General features: G+C 44.4%; 1 protein-coding gene across 4 annotated transcripts in view; it reads right to left on the reverse strand.

The window, feature by feature from the left end:
- Window positions 1-7140: 7140 nt before the first annotated feature.
- CHN1 (chimerin 1) overlaps window positions 7141-19257 on the reverse strand; it is a 100355-nt gene continuing 88238 nt past the window's right edge. For all 4 annotated transcript variants that reach the window (XM_063162171.1, XM_063162169.1, XM_063162170.1 and 1 more), the window contains 5 exons: window positions 12273-12446; window positions 11485-11562; window positions 10218-10355; window positions 9142-9247; window positions 7141-8068 (listed from right to left, as the gene is read on the reverse strand). In XM_063162171.1, coding sequence (XP_063018241.1) covers window positions 7897-8068; window positions 9142-9247; window positions 10218-10355; window positions 11485-11562; window positions 12273-12446 — 668 coding nt within the window. In that variant the 3' untranslated portion in view covers window positions 7141-7896. The remainder of the gene's footprint in view (window positions 8069-9141; window positions 9248-10217; window positions 10356-11484; window positions 11563-12272; window positions 12447-19257) is intronic.

Consider the following 19257-nt stretch of genomic DNA (forward strand, 5'->3'; position numbering starts at 1 on the left):
GCTCTGACCTATTTTGGCCAGTGTTCCATAGAGTTTTGCTGAAGGCATTTTGAGGGGTGCTCCACTGAACAGCCAGGGGAAGGAAGAGGTGGCAATGCAGGGTTGTTTTAATGCTTAAAGCTGCTGCCCAGATTGACATAGGCCCTTCTCTGCTGCCCACAAGGATATAATTGACTGCAGCCCTCTGCAATGTCATCACTCCCAAATACAAAACAAATCCTGAAACATGGGGCACACATTCCCCATATAACCCCAGCTATGGGATGGGAGCATAGATATTCCTCTGGATGTCACCTGCTTTCCATGGAACTCCAGTGCCATGGTGAAAGGCAGACCTGCTAAACCCTCCCACACCACACCTGCAGTGAGTACAACCAGGATCAACTTTTGTGATCCTGAGGACACCTCTGTAACCCTGTGGGAGCCTCAGGGTGCCTGCCTTTGGGGTGCAGGTTCTCTCATTGCTGGTATGATCTGGATAAACACACTGAAACAAGTTTGGTTTATTTTTAATCCTGCCAGTGAGCTGAGTGGCAAAGCTCTCTCCCTCCCCACATGGTGCTTTCCTCCATAAGCCCTCACTGGTCCCAGAAAACCCCACAGATCCCTGCAAAGCATCCCTCTCACCTGGGGCTGCAGTGTTTGCCTTCAAAAAGTCAACATCTACCTCACTGGGCTACCTGAGCTGCAGAGTGTTTGAAAGCAGGAAATGCCACCCTCCACTATGCTCCCAGGGACAGACTTCTACTCCTGCACATGACACACTTGGAATTGTTGATATGTGCTTTACCCAGGACTGACCTCATGCCAAATACTCACTTTTATTGCTTATGCTGGGATCTTTGCCAACACACACAGAATTTTCTTGGTAATTAGTGGAAAATACTGACTTCTGTGGCTCCTGGTGTGTAGCTCTCACCTATCACACAAAACTTATTTTGCCTCCTTGGCAGCCTGCAAGATCTTGGCTGTGTTAGACAAAAGGGAACTTAAAAGCTTGTATTTACAATTGATAAAACAGAAAAACAAAAATACAGCCTAAACTCCAGCAAGACCTTCAGAGTGATAACTGGGTCCCTGCAGGAGGGTGGGGGCTGCCAATGGCAAGGCACAAATGGCTGGGACACTGAGCACCAGGCAGGAGGCAGGGGTGGCTCCCCTCCTCTGACAGCCCCACAGATTTTACTCAGCATTTCACATGAAGACAAATTCCAGATTTCCCTGCTCACCAGTATTTGGGATTTGACAGGAGTTCAAAACACCATACTCAAGGCAGCTGGGGGAATACCTTGGTAAACACACTGCACAGCAAGGGGAGCAGTGTGCGTGCAAGCCTGGCTGTGCAGGAGCCAGAGGAGCAGCCCCACAAGAGAAACTGGCACTGAAACAGTTCCAGTTTAATGAGTGTTAACAAAGCCTGGGTTGTGGATCAGCCTGACTGTGAGGTTCATCCTCCTAGCAGACGAAGCTACATCTGCACTGCCTTGTCACACTGCCCTGGAGCTTGCGCCCTGCCTGTGCTCACACAGGACAGGTTTCAGCTCTGAAGCTCAGCACAGCAGTGGTTTGAGGTGAGAGCAGCTCAGCAGTGTCAGATGATACACATGCAGCATCCAGCCCAACCACACTGCCTGCACCAAAAAGAATATTCCATGTGAGCAATTCCCTTGGTCACTTTTCCTGGCTACTTCAGGTAACCAATTCTGAAAATTTTTTATCTTCCCTTTCTCCTCTTTCCATGCCCCCTGCACTGGCAGGTCACTGGGATGGTCCTGGGGAGGCTGCTGTGCTGGCTGCTGGCTCTGCAGGAGGGTTGTGGCACCAGCAGGAGCCTCATCCTTCACTGACACTGTCAGCAACCTGCCCACAGCTCAGGTGTGAGGCTGAACTGACATCTGAGCTGCAGGGCAAGAAGGGAACATCACTGGGGGTTTGCCTCCCACCAAGAGAAAGAGAATGGCAGATTCCTCCTAGTGCTGGGGGAGGTTTCCAAACCAAGGATGGACTCAGACTGAACAGGCCAGTCCCCACTTCCCATGGCAGTACCTGTGACTCCTCCTGTAGCTTCCCCACTGCCAAGTTGATTCTTTTCTGCAGCTTCTGACAAACCCCTCTTGGTTTATGCTAGAGAGACAACTTCAAATTTAGCTGTGGGCAGGCCACAATTCTTCCTTCAATGAGGGGGCATGAAGGAGCTGTAGAGGCTCAGCATTGCACTGTATTTGAAATGGTTGAGAAGAGTGGGCATTTGGATTGCTGAGCATGGACTGCTGGGGTCTGGGATTTTTTTGAACAAAATTTAAACCCAAGGTACTGTAACCCATTTGGAAATGATGCCTTTTCTCCAAATGGGGAGAAGAAGTACTTTCAGGAGAAGCTCACAGCTTTCCATGAGGAAGGGATTTGCAAGTGTCAATGCTACTGACCTTGCAGCAGATGTTGCACCTCCTCACATCTATTTCATTATTGGCCTCTGTCTACTTTAAATAAAAGTTCTCAGCTGGACTGCAAACCTCCCTTTCTGTGAGGTATCTTGTCCTGCACCACACTGGTGGTGTCTAACTCACCTTGCAGCAATTTCAGTGTACCTGAGCTCCAGCAGTTTAGTGGGAGATGTCATATGAGAGTTGTTGCCTGGTATAAACAAGATATGTCCAACATCATCTGGAAAGATATGTCCATCCATCATTTGCTGGAAAACATCAAAGGGGATAAAAGAGCAGATAACAAATTAGAATAATCTCTCACCTTCCCCTTTTTGAGAACAGAGCAGGTGCTGGATTTGAGTGAGCAACAGCATGGTGCTGTGTTAAGTTCTTTTGAGTTTAGTGAATGATCCTTCAAGCAAGCTTTAGGATACACTACCTTATGAATATTAATCTATAGAATGAGTAATTTTAATAGTTGTACAATCCTATTTGCATTAGTGACAGAGTTAGTAATGAGTCATAAAAAAAGAGGCAAAGAGAGAAAGCTTAGCATTCAATCTCTAGGCTTGGTAGCAAGAAAGAAAAATTACAGGCAACATAATGCTTGAAAATAAATCCTAGTTGGCTGCCAAATATATATTTCAAAATAAGGCCTAATTGCCTCAGGAAATACATTAATCAGAGGGTCCCAGAGGCCTGAGAACCATTTGCTCCAATTGACCAAGGCAGAGTACTGATAAACACCTGAGTAATGTAAGAAGCTATACATGTCCTTGAGACAAAATATATGAGAAATAGAAAAGGACACCTAAATAAAAGCTCTTAAACAAGTTCCTTGAGCAGCTTACTGACATCACTCTTGGGAGAGATCAAAGAAAAATGTTACTCTGACCATGAAACCAGCAAGAGACATTCGATAATCACTGAATCACGCTGTCCAAATTGAGATTTAGCAGGAGGCATCAAGAAGAGTATCTCTGTGGTGTGGCCCAGACCATGGAGAGAGACAGTCAGGCCATGAAGAAATTATCATGTTATGCAAGGGCTCTGGTGAAGAGCATAACTCCAAATGTCCATGGCTAAGGCAGGGGAAGGATGTGCTGAAAAACTGAAGAAGAACTGGACATAAAAGCTAACATTTATAGCTTTCCAAAAGTGACAGTGGATTGGAGGGTGAAAGTGCCACCTCTCCAATGACACTGGACAAACTAACAAACAATTACCAAATTTCTCTTCTTCCATAAAAGAATGCAAAACAATAAGTTATTTACAGAAAGGGTGTGAGAAAGTTTGCTACAAGAATGTAAACATCAGAAAGCTTATAAAATCTTAAAAAATCAAAGCAACACCTCCCAGCCCTCTGTGGGGCACAGGGCCCCTGCCCAGAGCCCAGGCTCTCTCCTTGCCTTGCTGGTTTGCTCAGCAGTCCCTGGATGCACACACACGTCCTGGCCCTCCTCCCCGTGTGTTACATAAGCTTCCCAGGGCTGAGGAGTAGTTGCTAAGCAGTAATTCTGCACGACTAAAGAAGAAACCCGTGATTGCTAGGTTCACTAAATGTTTTTTTTTCCCCAACTGCAATATAATTATAGCTATAATAAAAACATTGCAGAACATTCATCAGCATGCAAAAATTAGGTCAGGAACAAAGTGAGTACATCATATATGCCTTTTAGAAGCCTTTTTTCCTTTCCTTTGCCATTGAAGGGGGAAGGACCAGAAAACTTTGTTATTGCATCAAATCATAAATACCAGGATTTTCCATCCTGTCAGCTCACCTGACATTAGCAGTAGCTCATGTTCTTGTTTCACAAGGCAGCTTGCTTCCCCATCACAGAGCTCTCCTAGAGCCTTGCCAGAGGTTCCCTGCCCACAGCCTCTGCACACAGTGCTTTCCCTGAGCTCTGCAGTCTGAAATGGGGGGGCCCACACATCCCTCCAGTGGGGAGCTGTAGTTTAATCCCTGTTCCCCATCTTTTCCCGTGTCCAGCTGCCCTTTGATGAGGTGCTGCCAGTGAGCTGGCGGCAGTGTCTGTGCCCAGCTGCCCACAGCACTGAGACAGCACTTAGTCCTCATGGAAACCAATTCCTTCAGAGAACTAATCAACTTGGTGATAGCCCTTGCTACTCATAGACCTAGATTATTTATTCTATTGTCACTTAACTAATGCAAATATGAAAAATACCCACTTTATGTGTTTAATTAAAAAAATCTAATAAATGAAACTTAAATAATGCAATTTGCTTGTATGCCTGTGCAAAACACCTGCCTGGTCAGCAAAAAAAAATTTCAAATTCACTGCAAAGACAGTGGTTTTTCTACACTACCTCTTTAAAAGATTACCATTCAGGAAAGATCAGAGTTTCATTACAATAGTTAAAAAAACAAGACTAAAATGGAGGCTTTTGCCTACACACTTAATAAAAAATTGCAATTAAAGAGAATAAAGGAAAGCCACTGCATACAGATGCCTGGGATTCCAGGTCAAGAAAGCACTTCATTGAATGTTGGGGTCCTCCATCCCACATTCCTGACCCTAGCACAACATGTGACCCACATCCAAGAGATGTGCACTCTGTAGGGGCAGCTCTGTTCCATGAGGGCTGAGCAGGGTGCCTGGCACACAGGGTCAGCCTTCATTAGTTGAATATCTGGTGTGGAACACATTCTGTATCATCCCTTGGCATGCAGTTTCCTTACAGCCCATCAGAAAGTGTGGCTTGGGGAGAGCAGAGGGTGTTGTTGCCAGCATTTCTTGACATGGGTTTTTAGAGGGTGGTTCTATTTATTTTTGGGTGTGTGGGCTTGCAGGGCCTTTGCTTGCTCTGGCTTTGGGTTTTTTGTGTATTATGTTTGGGTTTTTTGTGTGTTTTTTTTTTTTGTTGGTTTTTTTTTGTTTTTTGTTTTTTTGTTTTTTTGTTTTTTTTTTTCTTTCAGCAGTAGCTCCCCATTTAGGTTTTCCTCTTTTCCTACAGAAACTTCCATTATCATAATCACTTGTAAAACTGTGCTTGAGAGGGGGCATCTCCTGCAGGAGGCTCCCTAGTAGTTCACAAACCTTGTTTGCCCCCCCGTGTGCACTGACCATCCCCAGAGCAATCTAGGCTTGCTATTTTCAGTGGTCTTTTCTCCCTGATCCACCTGTCGGGCACCTCTGCTTCCAAAGGCAGCTGAAAGCACCGCAGGGCAGCAGCTGTGTCAGCAGCACCGACGGGGAGAGAGAGGCTGGATATTTCCACACCAGAAGAAAAGCTAATTATCCCAATTACTGCCATTTACTGTGTGCTGTTACATGCTTTAGAAAGGGCGACTACAGCCACCTAGCTCAGGTCTACTTGCACAGCTGGGGAGCAAGAGCTGCCTTTTGCTCGGGTGGACACGGAGTGCCAGCACCACGGCTGGAACTGCTGGGGACAGCCCTGCCCTGGGGACACAGCCCTGTCCTGGGCTCAGCTTCTGCTGGAGCACTGCAGTGCACCCCCAGCATTGCCTGGGAGAACAAGCCTTCTCCTGGTGACACTGTGAGGACACCTGAGCGCTGCCACGGCCGGGGCTGAGGGCTGAGTGCAGTGACAGGACAGTGCCAGGGCCAGGCAGAGCCACTGCAAGGGATCCCCAAGGGCATGCAGGAGCGGTGGATCGCCTGAGGAGCCACCCAAAACACAGGGCTGAGTGAGGAAATGCACCACAAAGAGTCAGGGCAGCAGTGGGCAATACAGCATGTTCAGGAGCTGGCTTGGAGCAAGGTAGAGGTGAACACGTGTGGCTGCTGGAGTGCAAGGCAGATGTGACTGAGCAGCGTGTGGGCCACTCCTTTTGGGCTGGGGCAGGCAAGGCTATGGTCAGAGACATGAAGTTTTCCATCTGTTGCAGTTCATTGCCGTAAATAAAGTGATAATGCGCACTAATTAGTGCAGGAATTGTAACAGCAAGCCACTTTCAATACTACAGATGATTGAAAAAAACCTCAAACTAAACATACTTCAGATTCCCTCAAAACTTCCCCCATTCTGCCTCCCCAGCAGCCCCCAGCCCAGAGCAGCATTCCCCACACACTTACCTGTGTACATCCCCATCTTCACCTTTTCCTCCCTGGCATCCTTCAATCTCCAGCTCAGGAGAGCTGCAGAAAGGCAGCTCACCATCTCTCCTCTCCTAGCCAGACAGGCAAGGCAGGGTGGGATGCAATGTGGCACCTTATTGCTGTCAGCTGTGCTGTCAGCACAGCTGGTGCTGATCACTAGGGGATTGTTCCTCCTTGTTCTCCTCCTGCTCCAGGAGGTGTTTGCAGGGCTGACCAAAGTGCTTGCACCAGAGCTGAACCTCTGAAGTGCAAAGGAAATGTCCTAGGATGTGTCTGCATGTGGAATTTGGTGGTGTATCCATCTACTGTGGGCAGCTACAGCTGTGTAATTGTAAGCTGCCATTCCAGTTCACATACAGGCAATTATGACAATACTTTTCTTGGTTTATTTAAGAGTTCTGAAGCCTTCTTGGACAAGGAAGAAAGAAGTTTTCAGAGTAGACAGGAATTTGTGAGAACCTTAGCAATGTGTCAGGACCCAAAATATTTAGAATAGTCTTGTCAAAATTGGTGAAACTCTAACTCATTTAAGTCAGAGGTTGTTCAGCATTGAAGTGCCAATGTGAGAAATGAAACAATCAGTATTTCTGAAACAAGTTCAGAAAGGAAAAATAAATAGCATGATGTTAGAGTTCTAAAAGCAAAATTTAATAAATTAATATATGCATGCCAGATAAAAATACAAAATTACAATTGAAATAGCAATAATAATAAAGGAACACTGTTCAGTATTGCAGATTTCACTGCAACCACCATAAACATCATGGAGAATTACTTAAAGTAACATTTAAAGTACAATTTTGTTTCTGTTAAAAACAAATTACTATATGATGAAAAAATGGAAAGAAACCCAGGAAGAAATCAGCCCCAGAAGAGGAAGAGAAGAATATGAAATGTCAATAAATGGCCAGAGGCTCCATTTCACAGAAGTCTGCCTTCTTTTTAGTATTAGAAACCAATTACATAGAACAAAAATCAAATTCACAACAGGTTTACACGGAGAAACATGCTGAATTACAATCACAAACTATCCAGAACAAAGATGCTGCACCAGTTCAGTTGTTTTCTTCATGGAATGAGTCTCACCAGAACAGGGAGAACAGGGAGCAAATCATGCAATAGCTTTAGGCATTTTGTTTTTTATTTCAACATGATAAACACCCAGGATTACTAGTACTGGAAAGTATGTGTTAACCTTTTTCAACATCAGCTGAATGGCACTACAGAAACGACAAAGAGTTCCTTCATTGTTATCCTGAATACATCGAAAGCTCTAGCAAATATGGAATTCAGTGACAAGAGCCATTAAATTACTTTAAAATATTCCTTCATCCATAGAACACTGTTGCTTCCTTTTTTTTATTACAAAACCCCCAAAATATTCAAAATAAAATGTCTTCATTTTTTATAAGCATCTCCACCACAAGTCTCTGATAGCGGATGTCGTTCAGCGCGGCCATCGCGTCCAGCTCCGGCGCTCTCATAAGGGTTGGTCCAAAAACTATGCCCAGGTTTTCTGCACTCATCAGGTTCTCCTTTTCATGGAGTGTTACTCTGCAAAAAAAACCCCAGTGATTCTCACATTTCTTCTGTGCCAGACCATGCCTGCATATGTTGAAAATCAGGGAAACTGGGCAGAAATGTGTGTCTTTCCCAGCAGGTCACACATGGGTGAAACACTCGGGAGTGAGTGAAAGCAAATGCTGTGGGGGTTTGTGGTGGCTCAGTGTCTGTCCCCCTCAGAGCATACAGACCATGCTCACTTGCACTGCATGAACAAGTCCTTTGGTATACAAGAACTACAAACTCTAGATTTTTCTTCTGTTTCTCCCTTTCTGCCTTAGTTTTTATTTGAAAACAGGTCAGACTGATGTTACTGAGTTGCTGCATCTCCAGTCTGTAAGTATTCCAAATAAAGGAGCTGTGTCTGATTACCTGAATTCAGCAGCAAGGCAATGGCCTGTTGAGCAGCACAGCTCCTTTTAGCAAAGCGTTAAACAGAAGTTTAAAACTAGTGAATTTTGTCACCTTTCTACCTTATCATTCCCCTATACCAGAAATAGGGTGTGCAAAAGCAACTTGCTAGGTAGAGCAGCAACAGCTAATTTTGAACAGGGTGAAGAAAAATTAATTTCACACTTCACAAGCTGTAAGGTGGAATTTTTTTCCTATGTCTCTCATCCCTTTGTCCGTTTTAAAACACCCATTAGAAATGTCATTGAAATAAAGGGACAAATCAGGCAGAAACTCAGTAGCTGAATTTTGCCTGAGGCAAAACTCAGCAGAGACAACACAGTCCTACTTGTAGAGGAACTACATAATGAAAAAAGGCAGAAGAGACCTTAAAATAAAGTAGTTTTTCTATGGAGAGGGAATGATCTTACATATTGACAGTAAGGTTCATGTTACTTGAGAAACTAAAATGGACACCCTAACGTGCCACCTTGGTTTTGCTTTGCAAGGGATAATCCCCTGTGCCTGAGTTTTGCTGTTGTGCACGGTACCACTCCTGCCACAGGCCCTTTCCAGGATTTGGTGGGCCTTGACCAGACTTTTCTGGAGGTGCTAACATGGATTTTTGCTAAAAATGAGTGTGGCTTAGAGTTCTTTGCAGCTGTTGCACCCACCTCTTCAGATGTGCCATGAGATACCGTAATGTTTCACAGTGTGCAGGCGGCAGCAGCTTCAGCGCCTCGTGCAGAATTTCCAGCTGTTCATCCGGATCCGTGGTTTCTGAAACACAGATGTTCAATGTCACCACACAAACAGCCAGAATGCACACACAGAAAGGCAACAACCTGGCCTGCACAGGAGACAGGGTCTCACAGCTCTGCTGGGTTACTCATGGAGGATTTGTCTGTCCAAGGAGGGGCTCAGAGCACCATAAGGATGTGACTGCTTTTGGACAAAGAAAACTCCCCAAAGCAAACTGCACTCCACTGAAAGATTCCCTGCAGCCTACTAAAAAAAAATCCTCTGGCAATCTTGCTGACTGGACTGGTTTTGCACAAATAATCTACAGGTGCAACTCTGGGAGAGCAGAAGGTACTGGGAACTTTGCCATCAGTGCCTTTGGCTGTCTCCATATGACTTGGAAAAAGCCTTCTCCAAAGGAGCTGTAAGGCCAGCATGCAGTCCTTGTTTTGTACCCATGGCTACCTCACACCTTTCCAGGTGGGGCTGGTGTGAACACATCACAGAAATGCTTCAGCAGCCAGGATGTTTGGGAGAGAGATTCCAGCTGGGCTTACTGCTGTGCTTGTAGACCCACTTTCTGCAAGGCCAGCCCCAAAGGTGGCTTTGGGACAATGAGTGGTTATCAGCTTATGAAAACACTCAGAACGGACAACTCCAGAAACAAGTGACATCTTATTTCTAAACATTTCCATAAATCACCTTCTTTCTGGCACCATAAAACCAACAGACTTTAAATAATCACTGTCAAGTACACCAGTGATGTAATCCATAATGTGTGATGAAAAGGAAACATTCCTGGTGACAAAGGCAAAGGAAAATGTAACCGTGCCCACACAGCATCACGGTCAGGCCATAATGTGCACTGCATGTTTACTCCTGCAAGCCTTACTAAATTGGGCATGCAGGGTAAGAGCTGATGGGACAGCTACAAAACACATAGGACAGTCCTGCACAAAAAAGAGAAAAGGCTAAGAATGAAAAGCAGACAAAAAAGTGTTACACTTACTTGCAGACTCTATGAACTTTGGGTAGGCATCATATGTGATGAGTGGAATTGGCAAATCCCTGAAGTACAGTTTAAGTGCACCAGTGATAATATTGATATCTTCATACATATTCACAGAAATATCAGCTTTTTCCCCATCTGTGTGGAGAAGGCACTGATATTAAAGCCTTGGAAATGTAAACAGATGTAGAGTAGCATTCAAAAGAAAAATAATAACTCACTTAAGCAAACATTATTGAAAAGGAAACAATTACAGATTTTGGCTGTTGTATGTAAAACTGATATTCATGGTTTCAGGGTGAAAACCTCAAGCATTTTATAAAATAACACATCTTTTCTTTGTTTCAAATAATTACTAAAAAATACAGTTTGGGGTTTTTTTTAGAACCTGCCTGAGTGAACTTGCAGTATCTGTCTTGTATGAAGGTATGGACATTTAGCTATTTCTGAACACACTGCATTGCAAAACAACACGTTCATCAGCACTGAATGAGAAATCAGAGAGTCTGGGAAAAAAGTAAAAGGCAGAAAACCAGCTTTGTCCACAGCCCCCCTATTTTATAGGAAAAACATGTGTTCACCATTTAACTGGAACATACTACCTACTCCAAAGTGCAGAGGACACACATCCAGAACTTGGCCTCTGCAGCACATCCCCACCCTGCTAACACTGCAGATGTGCTCCGAATCGGGCCAGTCCTCCAGACAAACAGGAAAGAGAGTTTCCAGCACGGATTCTGGACTTGATTTCCACTGGGATAGAGGGACTGCAGCTGGAAACCCCTTAATTTTCCCACTGTCTTTTCTCAGAGAGAAGAGTTTGTTCTCAGTGACCTTCTTTTAGTCTGTAATAATTCAAACTTTGTTTGCACTATTGCATTCATCTTATTATTTTGGAGCTTTCATCCAGAAAGATGGATTCAAGTTGCACAGCTCTCTTAAGGCACTTCAGCACTCACCCTCTATCCCTCCCCCATCCCTCCAAGCACAGTTTGACTTGCAAACTAGGGCAGTAGTTCACAAAGCTTTGTCCTTCCTACACACATGGTTACTGGAGCACAGATACTGATGGAAGGAGAAAAGTGGATTTTTGTAATAAAGGCCAGGGTGAAGCTGATATGCTTTTGTGATGGGGCAGCTCCCCTCCTGCCAGCACCCTCCTGTCTGACTCCTTCAGAGCACTGGAGCGTGAGACACAGGCTCTGCAGCAAAACTGTCTATATTTTATACATCAGCACCAAGTTCCAGCATGCAGGGAAGACTGTACCTCTGTCAAATGCCATTTTGACATCTTCAATAAGATCACTAAATCCTGAGACTCGGTACAGTCCTTCAGAATTAAGACCTGCAATGAACATTTTAACAAGATTAGAATTAGTCCTGATTTTTACAGTGACCTTCAACCTGGTTCTTCCCTTGGCAAGTTTTTAATTTAAGGTAGAAAAAGCAGACATGCTTTAAAAGCCTTATCAGGTTTTTCTTCCAGAACAAAACCTTATGTGGGTTTATAACCCTGACCATTGCAGTAGATGCCTTGTTCTATCAGCACTAAACTATATTTACAAAAATGACTTCAGAGCTGAAGGGATGTATTAAACCAATTACAGCTCATTTCAAAATAACTCAGATTAACATACTTGATGATCAGTCATTATTTCAGAATAAAAACAAGTACCCTAATTCTAGAAAAGGATACTCGGTGTGGGCTAGGGAGACTAGCAAGAATGAACACATTAATATGAACCCTCTTTGTTTTGCCACATTCATTTAATTTTTAAAATGAATATATTATTGGAAAGATAGGCACTAATATGTAACTACAAAGCAGTAACTTCCCATTAAGCAATTTCTAGCAGAATCTATAAAAATTATAAATGGTACGAACCATGAAATAATGCACAGTATAATATTAGCTGTGCAGGGTAATTGGCAGTCATAAAATGTCTTGTGCGAATCTGTTTTGAGCAATCATACATTCAGCAGAAACCCAGATGACCCAGATCAATCTAAATGGATTATCAGTAAAGCAACAAAAGTCCATTAAGGATTCCTTACCTCTAGATTCAATTTCCCTAATGCACATATCCACCACCATTGGTCTCTTGGTGAAGTGTGCTTTTACTAGCGTGGTAAGGTCACAGCTGTACACTTTTTTGACATGCTTCAGGTCTGGCTTGCAGTCATTTGGGACCATCTTGGAACATTGCTTGTGCACATTTAAACCACAATCTAAGGAAAAAAATGAAAACATGATTAGGCTGGTGTTTGCTGAAAATGTATTCTGAGATCAGTGCTGGGGAGTACAAATGGCTCCGGCAGGATCTGACCTCAGCTCACAGCAGTTACTTCTCTTCAGGGCCCTTAAGCACCAAATACCTGAAGAAGGGACAGCCCTGAAGTCAGAAGGATTTCCTACCCAAGATATTTATTCTGTTTCTGGGAGGTCTAACACAGAGTGACAAGCTTTCCATGTGTTTTTGCAAATCAGGAGCTAGGGGTCAATTATATTCCCCAGCACTATTACACACACTGCTGTCACAATGAAGACTTTTCTCCCAAGTTACTGGGGAATTCCTAACACCTCCATCTTCCATGCAGCCCTGGACCTGGCCCTTTAGACATCTCCTAGGGGAGATGAAGGTAGGGACTGGGTTACAAACAGGCTACAACCCCTCTGCAGCGAGCTGGCAAGGCAGTGCCAGTACCTGAGCCCCTTCAGGGACAGGTGTGCCAGCCCTGCCCTGCCTGGAGAGGAGCTGACCCCAGCACTGACCCTGTGCCTCTGCCCAGTGCCACCTCTGCTGTTCTGCCATGCACACTGCCAGGGGCTTGCAGGAAGCAGCCGAGCCCAGAGAGAACAGCAGCACATCCCAGCGAGGGCGGCTGCCACCCTCTGATGGGCACTTGGGACACACAGGGACCCCTGCCCTGCCAGCCCCAGGGCCCTGACTGTCACAGCATCAAGGGATGGAGGAGCTTGGAGGATCGATGCCCTGATGAAAATCTGTACTTCCTTCTCTCACTGCAGGACTGGGTATCTATCTACTGAGAATCCCCTCCTGTTTTGTTCCTGCTGATTTTGCCAATACTTGTACCTCCATTAAAGCTCCAAGTTATGTGACTTAGTTCTTTCCAGAAGAGTAAACCACAGAATTCATGGCTAGGTTTAATTTCCACTCAGTCAGCTGCAGCCTGCTGCTAAAAGCACTTTGTTTACTTAAAAGGCCTGTAAAACAACCGGATTTGTCACTTAGGATCCTCTGGTTGCAATTAAAGTTTGGCATGTCACCTTCAATCCATCAAAACTTGCTCAGATCCTGATCCAGATGCAATGGCTGATTAGAATTCTCTGGAGGTCTTTCTGTGCAGGAGTGACCTCTGTTCCCCCTGAGGAGCAGGGAATGCCCGGGCAGGGAGCTGTGGTGCTGATTTCCCTCCTGGCTGTGGCTCTGTGCTGTGAACCCACCGTGGGCAAAGCCTCCCACCCAGACCCCTGCACACACACACGGTGCCCCAGCTCTCCTGGGCTCCCCTGGGCACAGCCCAGAGCCCAGTGCTGCCCTGCCCTGGGGGAACAGTGCTCTGGGCACCTGGGCCCCCCAGTGCTGGCAACGAGGGAACAGGGACAGCCTTGCTTCCACCTGAGCACACACTTAAATCCCACATTTAGTCAAGTGCTCAAAGACCCCAAAGTGACCCCCAAAATGACCACATGCCCAGCATCTCCCTACCTGTAGTTTTAGGGCACAGAACAAAGAAACTCTGAGCCTGCCAGGCAGCCACCTGCCTTTCCTTTAAATATCTGTGCCCTGTGCCACATTTTGCCTGAATTTTGAAAAACCAGGTCTCTCTGTGCTTTAAATAGGGAACCCACATTCACTGAAACGTGTGACCTGAGCCCTCTAGTGAGTCACTGCTCCAGCTGTAACACAGCAAGGAGAAGCTGTTCTGGCCTCCTCTGGGTCTTGTAGAACCAAATCAATAAATGTTTGTGGAAATGCACAGGTAAAATAAGTCATCTTTGGTGTAAGGTTTGAATGCTGTGTCATTAGTAACACCAGCACTTTTAAAAATAAGACAAAATACTGAATAGGTGCTATTAAAACAGTCTGCTTTCAAAATAAAGAGAAAATTGAGGAGTAAAAATAAAAAATAGTGAAATAATTAAAGGCATCATCTTAACACACACACAAGGGAAGCAAATTGAGACCATATAAGAAATCTTAAGTCTTGACTTCCTTTATTTAGGAATAAACCTTAACATTGCAATAATAGTATTTACAAATGAAAATATAATTATTGTACATACAATTCCTAAAACTGCCTCAAGAAGCACCTCTTCCAACAAGTATGAAATATCTGTATGATGTCTAAAACACTGGTATGGCAGCACCTCACTCATGAGGACTCATGAAGGATTCTGTGAGTGCAAATTAGCTGCTTCACACAAACAGCAGTATAGCTCAGAGTCACATTTCTGGGAACCCAAGGATAATTAAGAATAAAATACACAAAAAAAAAAAAAAAAAAGAAAAAATACATACTCCCAAGTATCTTACACTTGAGTTAAACCAATTATTGCCTTGACTGAGATCATCTTAATTATATTTATATACAAGAAAGTTTCAATTCATTAAAATCTCAATTTACAGAGATATTTTCATTGTGAAGACCTTGCTTCTGACAGTAATTGTGTTATTGCTAATCCCATAGAGTCAGATAGGCTTTGAATCTGACCTCATTAATCCTAGAGTAATAATTACAAGTCCAGAAGTCAACTTTTCTCCTCTCTCATTTGTTCTTCCTTTGCATTTGATTAGATTTTATGCACGAACCCACTGCTTAAGGGCTTATCAACACTCCTGAGAAACATTTAAAACCTGGAAATATTTCAGATACCTAATGTTTAGAAAACATGTGAGCCTTATGTCCAGGATTATTGGGTTGTGTGGTGTCCTTGTAATAACTAAGGCTTCTTGCCTCTTGTGTAAGCACAGAAAACCATCTAACTTTAGCAATTTCATATCAGTAAATATATCAAGGTTATTTCAGTGAATTTACATCAGAAGACAGAATTTTTTTCCAATGAAGAACCTGAAACTCACCAGTGCTGTGCTTCCTGAACCAAGTGGGCCTCTAGCCCCAGCTGACAATCCTTCATAGAAGGCAAACATCCATGTCTCAGTCACTTCACTCACCTCTGGTTCAGCTGATAGCTAAGGATGATGTCTTGCTAACTCCACCAAGCTCAAAAGCCCCATGGCAGGAGGTCAGTCCTCCTCTCCACAGAGCACTGGCCATGTCCCACTTCTGTACTTAACTATACTCAACTTACTTGTCAGCCCTAAACAACAGGAATTGTACTGCAAACTGAATAGTGTTAAATAAAACAAAAAAACAGGTCCTCTGTTCTCACTGCAGATGCTTTGAAAGCTCCAAAAGTCATTATTTTAGAATCAAGTGGGAAGGAAGAGGAAAGCCAAGTCCTAAATCTCCCTGCATGCTGCCGTGGGGTAAAGTCTTAGGACTGCTGGCCTTGTTTGCACATGGGCTTTGTAATTTGGCTGGGTTCATTAAGACCAAGAGGATTAATTTAACTTCAAACCAAGGGACTATTTACTTTTCATTATGTCAAAATAAATCCAGAATAGCAGCTTTACTCTGGACCTAAAGTAACCAGGAGCCTTACTCATTTCTTACAGAACCTGCTGGCTGGTGAGGAGCTTCAGAGAAATCCCCCTAAAGCATTATATCTGCTGATAAATCCTAGAATAATACAGGACAGATGTAAAAGATGCAGTCATGAGCTCTTGCAGGTCAATAGTAAAACTTCTGCTGACTTCAGTTAATCAGGTTCACCTTACAGAGATGATTTCTCAGAAGTAGAATTGTAAGTCACTCTTACTGTTCCTTTTACAGTGCTATCAAACTGTGGCCACCTTTCAAATATACCACATGGACCAAAACCAATGCAGTCATAAATTCCAGAGTTTATAGGAAGTTTGGAAATTTAAGGAGGGTGCACAGACAGTAATTTCAGATGACAGGTCTGAAAGTCGGTGATAAGCTGCCCTGGCTTTAACAGCATATTGATCTAGGAGTTCAGATGGGCTGTGACATTACTTCTATGAGAAGTAGTAAATTTAAAACCAACCTGACAATAGTTTCCTGTGATACCTAGAAAAGGTCTGGTATTGTTATAGAAATAGCTAATACTGATGTTAGTCCACAGGGCTAAGAGAACAAATAACATGTTCATATTAAATGCATGAGCAGAGCCAACAGATAGATGTATGTTACTACTGCCCCATGAGCACACAGTATAAATATTTGCAGAGACTCAAATATACTTAGCTGTCATGTTTTGTTATACTGTTGATTTGAATTCAGTCAGTTTTAGATTTCCTTTGGTTGATGATTTACTGGCTAACATGGCTGCTGATCATGCTCCATCAGAACGACACCATGTGCTACATTCATCACTCTAATTATATCTCCAAATTATTCCCCCAAAATTGATGCCTTCTATCGCTCTGAAGAGCAGCTTTAAGAGCTAAAGGGTAGATATACACTATCTACAAGAAGTCTTGAAAGACTCTTCTGAGATTTGTGCTAAGTGTAGGAGGGTGGGGAGCAGCGAGTGCTGCCTTGGGCTGGTCCATTGCAGCACCTACCATACAGGGCAACATCCTCACACCTGAGCTGACACAGGGCTCTACACAAGCACAAAGTACTGGCATTGCTCCTTCTTGCAAGGGTGAAAAGGTCAGAAAGCCATTTCCTCTCATACATCACTCATGAGCTCGTAGCTTTTCTTTAAAAATGTATCACTTTTTCTGTAGCAGAGGGAGCAGCGTTTTCTGTTTCGTGGATGCAGCGCGTTCCAACAGGCGAGGGAAGGCAGCAGCCCCAGTGGCGCCACGTGCTGCACTCTGTGCTTCCAAGCACAGTCCAGCAGGGTGCTGTGAAGGTCTGCCCTCTCCCTCCTCCTCCTCAGCTGCGTGGCTGCAGCTTGGGTGGCCACACTGGAGCTGCCACAGTGCCTCGAGCATGTGCTACGTGTTCATCTGCAATGCACATCTGGAAGCAGCCCTGGTCCCACCAGAGCCTTAAGCCATTTCACTAAGCAGCCCCATGGCAAAAACTGCTTCCATACATATGAGTATGCTCCCTAAAATCTCCTTTCATGCACATCACTGTACCATGCACTACAGGGTACATTATTTTAAGACAGGAGTTTCAAGAGGGCAGCTAGTTACTTGGCAACATAATTACCTAATGCTACCGAAAAATCAGGGCTGATGAAACAAAAAGAAAAAAAGCCCATCAAACCAGCCAATATTCCCTTATCTCAAATCAAAAGAATACTTATATTTGTGCCTCCAAAACACTCAGTGACGATGGTTTCATTTTATAGAAGTTTTGCAAGATTAGAGTCAGTTTGTTCAGGAAGTCCCCAGGCTTCCTGCCACGACACCTGCCTACCTCCTCGACAGCTCCCTGCCTGGGCCACTGCCTTCTTCAAGGCTTCCAGCTCTGTGTGGGCTTGGAGATAAAGCTGCTTTTAGGACTTACAGCTTCAAGAATATATAGCTGCAGAATAGCTTCCCCTTGGGAACGGCTCTAAAGCAAGGCTGAGCTGTCTGATTAGCATTTCAAAATTCCAGAGCTCATTCCTCGCAGGAACACCACCAGATCCCGAGCTGGTGAACAGCTTGTCAGGCAGCACACACCTCCAACAGCATCAGCACCGGCTGATGGCCAGGGGCTGCTGTCCAGCCCCTTCTCACAGCCCTGCCTTTGCTCTTTGGGTCTCTACTGGGCTGACTGTCTGTGCCAGCATTCCACAAACAGCAGACTCCGGGTGCTCATCTCAGAAGGAGCTTGGATGTGTTTGTAAGGCACAAGCGTGGGCACAGGGGAAGCTTTTCATGGCTGAGCCATGCAAAATACCTTGAGAGTGGGCAATGTGATGAGAACACCTTCCCCTTCCCTTTGCTGACTTTAGTCACAAGAGCATCAGCTGTTTTTCCAGGCACAGGAAGCATGAGCACTCTGCCTGCACAATCAGTGCCTGAGGATGGACAGGCTCCTTTGTGCTCTCCTCCATCCTTACACACCAGTGGAGCAACACAGGGCTGTCCAACACAAAGGATTCACAGCAAGGCAAGACAAATAGCAAAGGAAATGGGGCAGCTGCACATCTTTTAACTGCTGGAGAAGGAAATGGATGAAATGGGGAAATTAAACACTTAAGCAGTAATTCACAAAACAATTCTGCTTTGAGACTGTACCTTAGTTCTTTTGAAAATTAACTCCCAGATCTTACTGTGGGTTAGGGCTGGCAGCAGTACTGCTTGGGGTCTGTCAGTGGGAGTTGATTATCTGCACACTGATAGTTCAGCTGCAAATTAATTTCTATCAGCTCTTCAGAGAGAAGTTACCTGCTCCAAGGAAAGCAGAAGATAAGAAATGCTACACGTGTAGCAGGCTGAGATAGTCTGGAGCAAATCCACAAAGGCTGCAGCAATGGTGCTTTGTGTACAGCCTCAGAGGGTGGCGCTGCCTGGTGTTACTAGGAGCAACCCAAAATATCACCAAAAGCATCCAGGGAAACAGATATATTAAAAAAGTTATCTTTAAGATAAGCTAATTAATGCTTTGTAACCAGCCTGTTAAAAAAAATCTGCTTTAACTGCTTATTCATGAGGAACAACAAGCAAAAGCTTGCAGGGGAAGGACTTGGAGAGCACTAATGGGCTGGAGACAGGTGCAGTTTGACAAATCTACTGATCTGCCAGTCTGCCATTCCACTTGGGCAGCACAGAACAGCGTCAGCAATGTCCAGTCTCTGAGAACACACTACTCTGGTAATGCTACTGTGAGTTACATGTTTGTGTCATTTGTGAAGAGAACCAGCTGGTGCACATCTGCAAATTTTCTTTGAATATTGTTACAGTTTCTCTTCTGAACACATTCTGGGCACTGGGATGAACCCTGTGAACATAGGAGAGCTTTACAGAGGAGGAATGTTAACTAA

The sequence above is a fragment of the Melospiza melodia genome, chromosome 8 (assembly GCF_035770615.1).
Source record: "Melospiza melodia melodia isolate bMelMel2 chromosome 8, bMelMel2.pri, whole genome shotgun sequence".
Taxonomy (NCBI): domain Eukaryota; kingdom Metazoa; phylum Chordata; class Aves; order Passeriformes; family Passerellidae; genus Melospiza; species Melospiza melodia.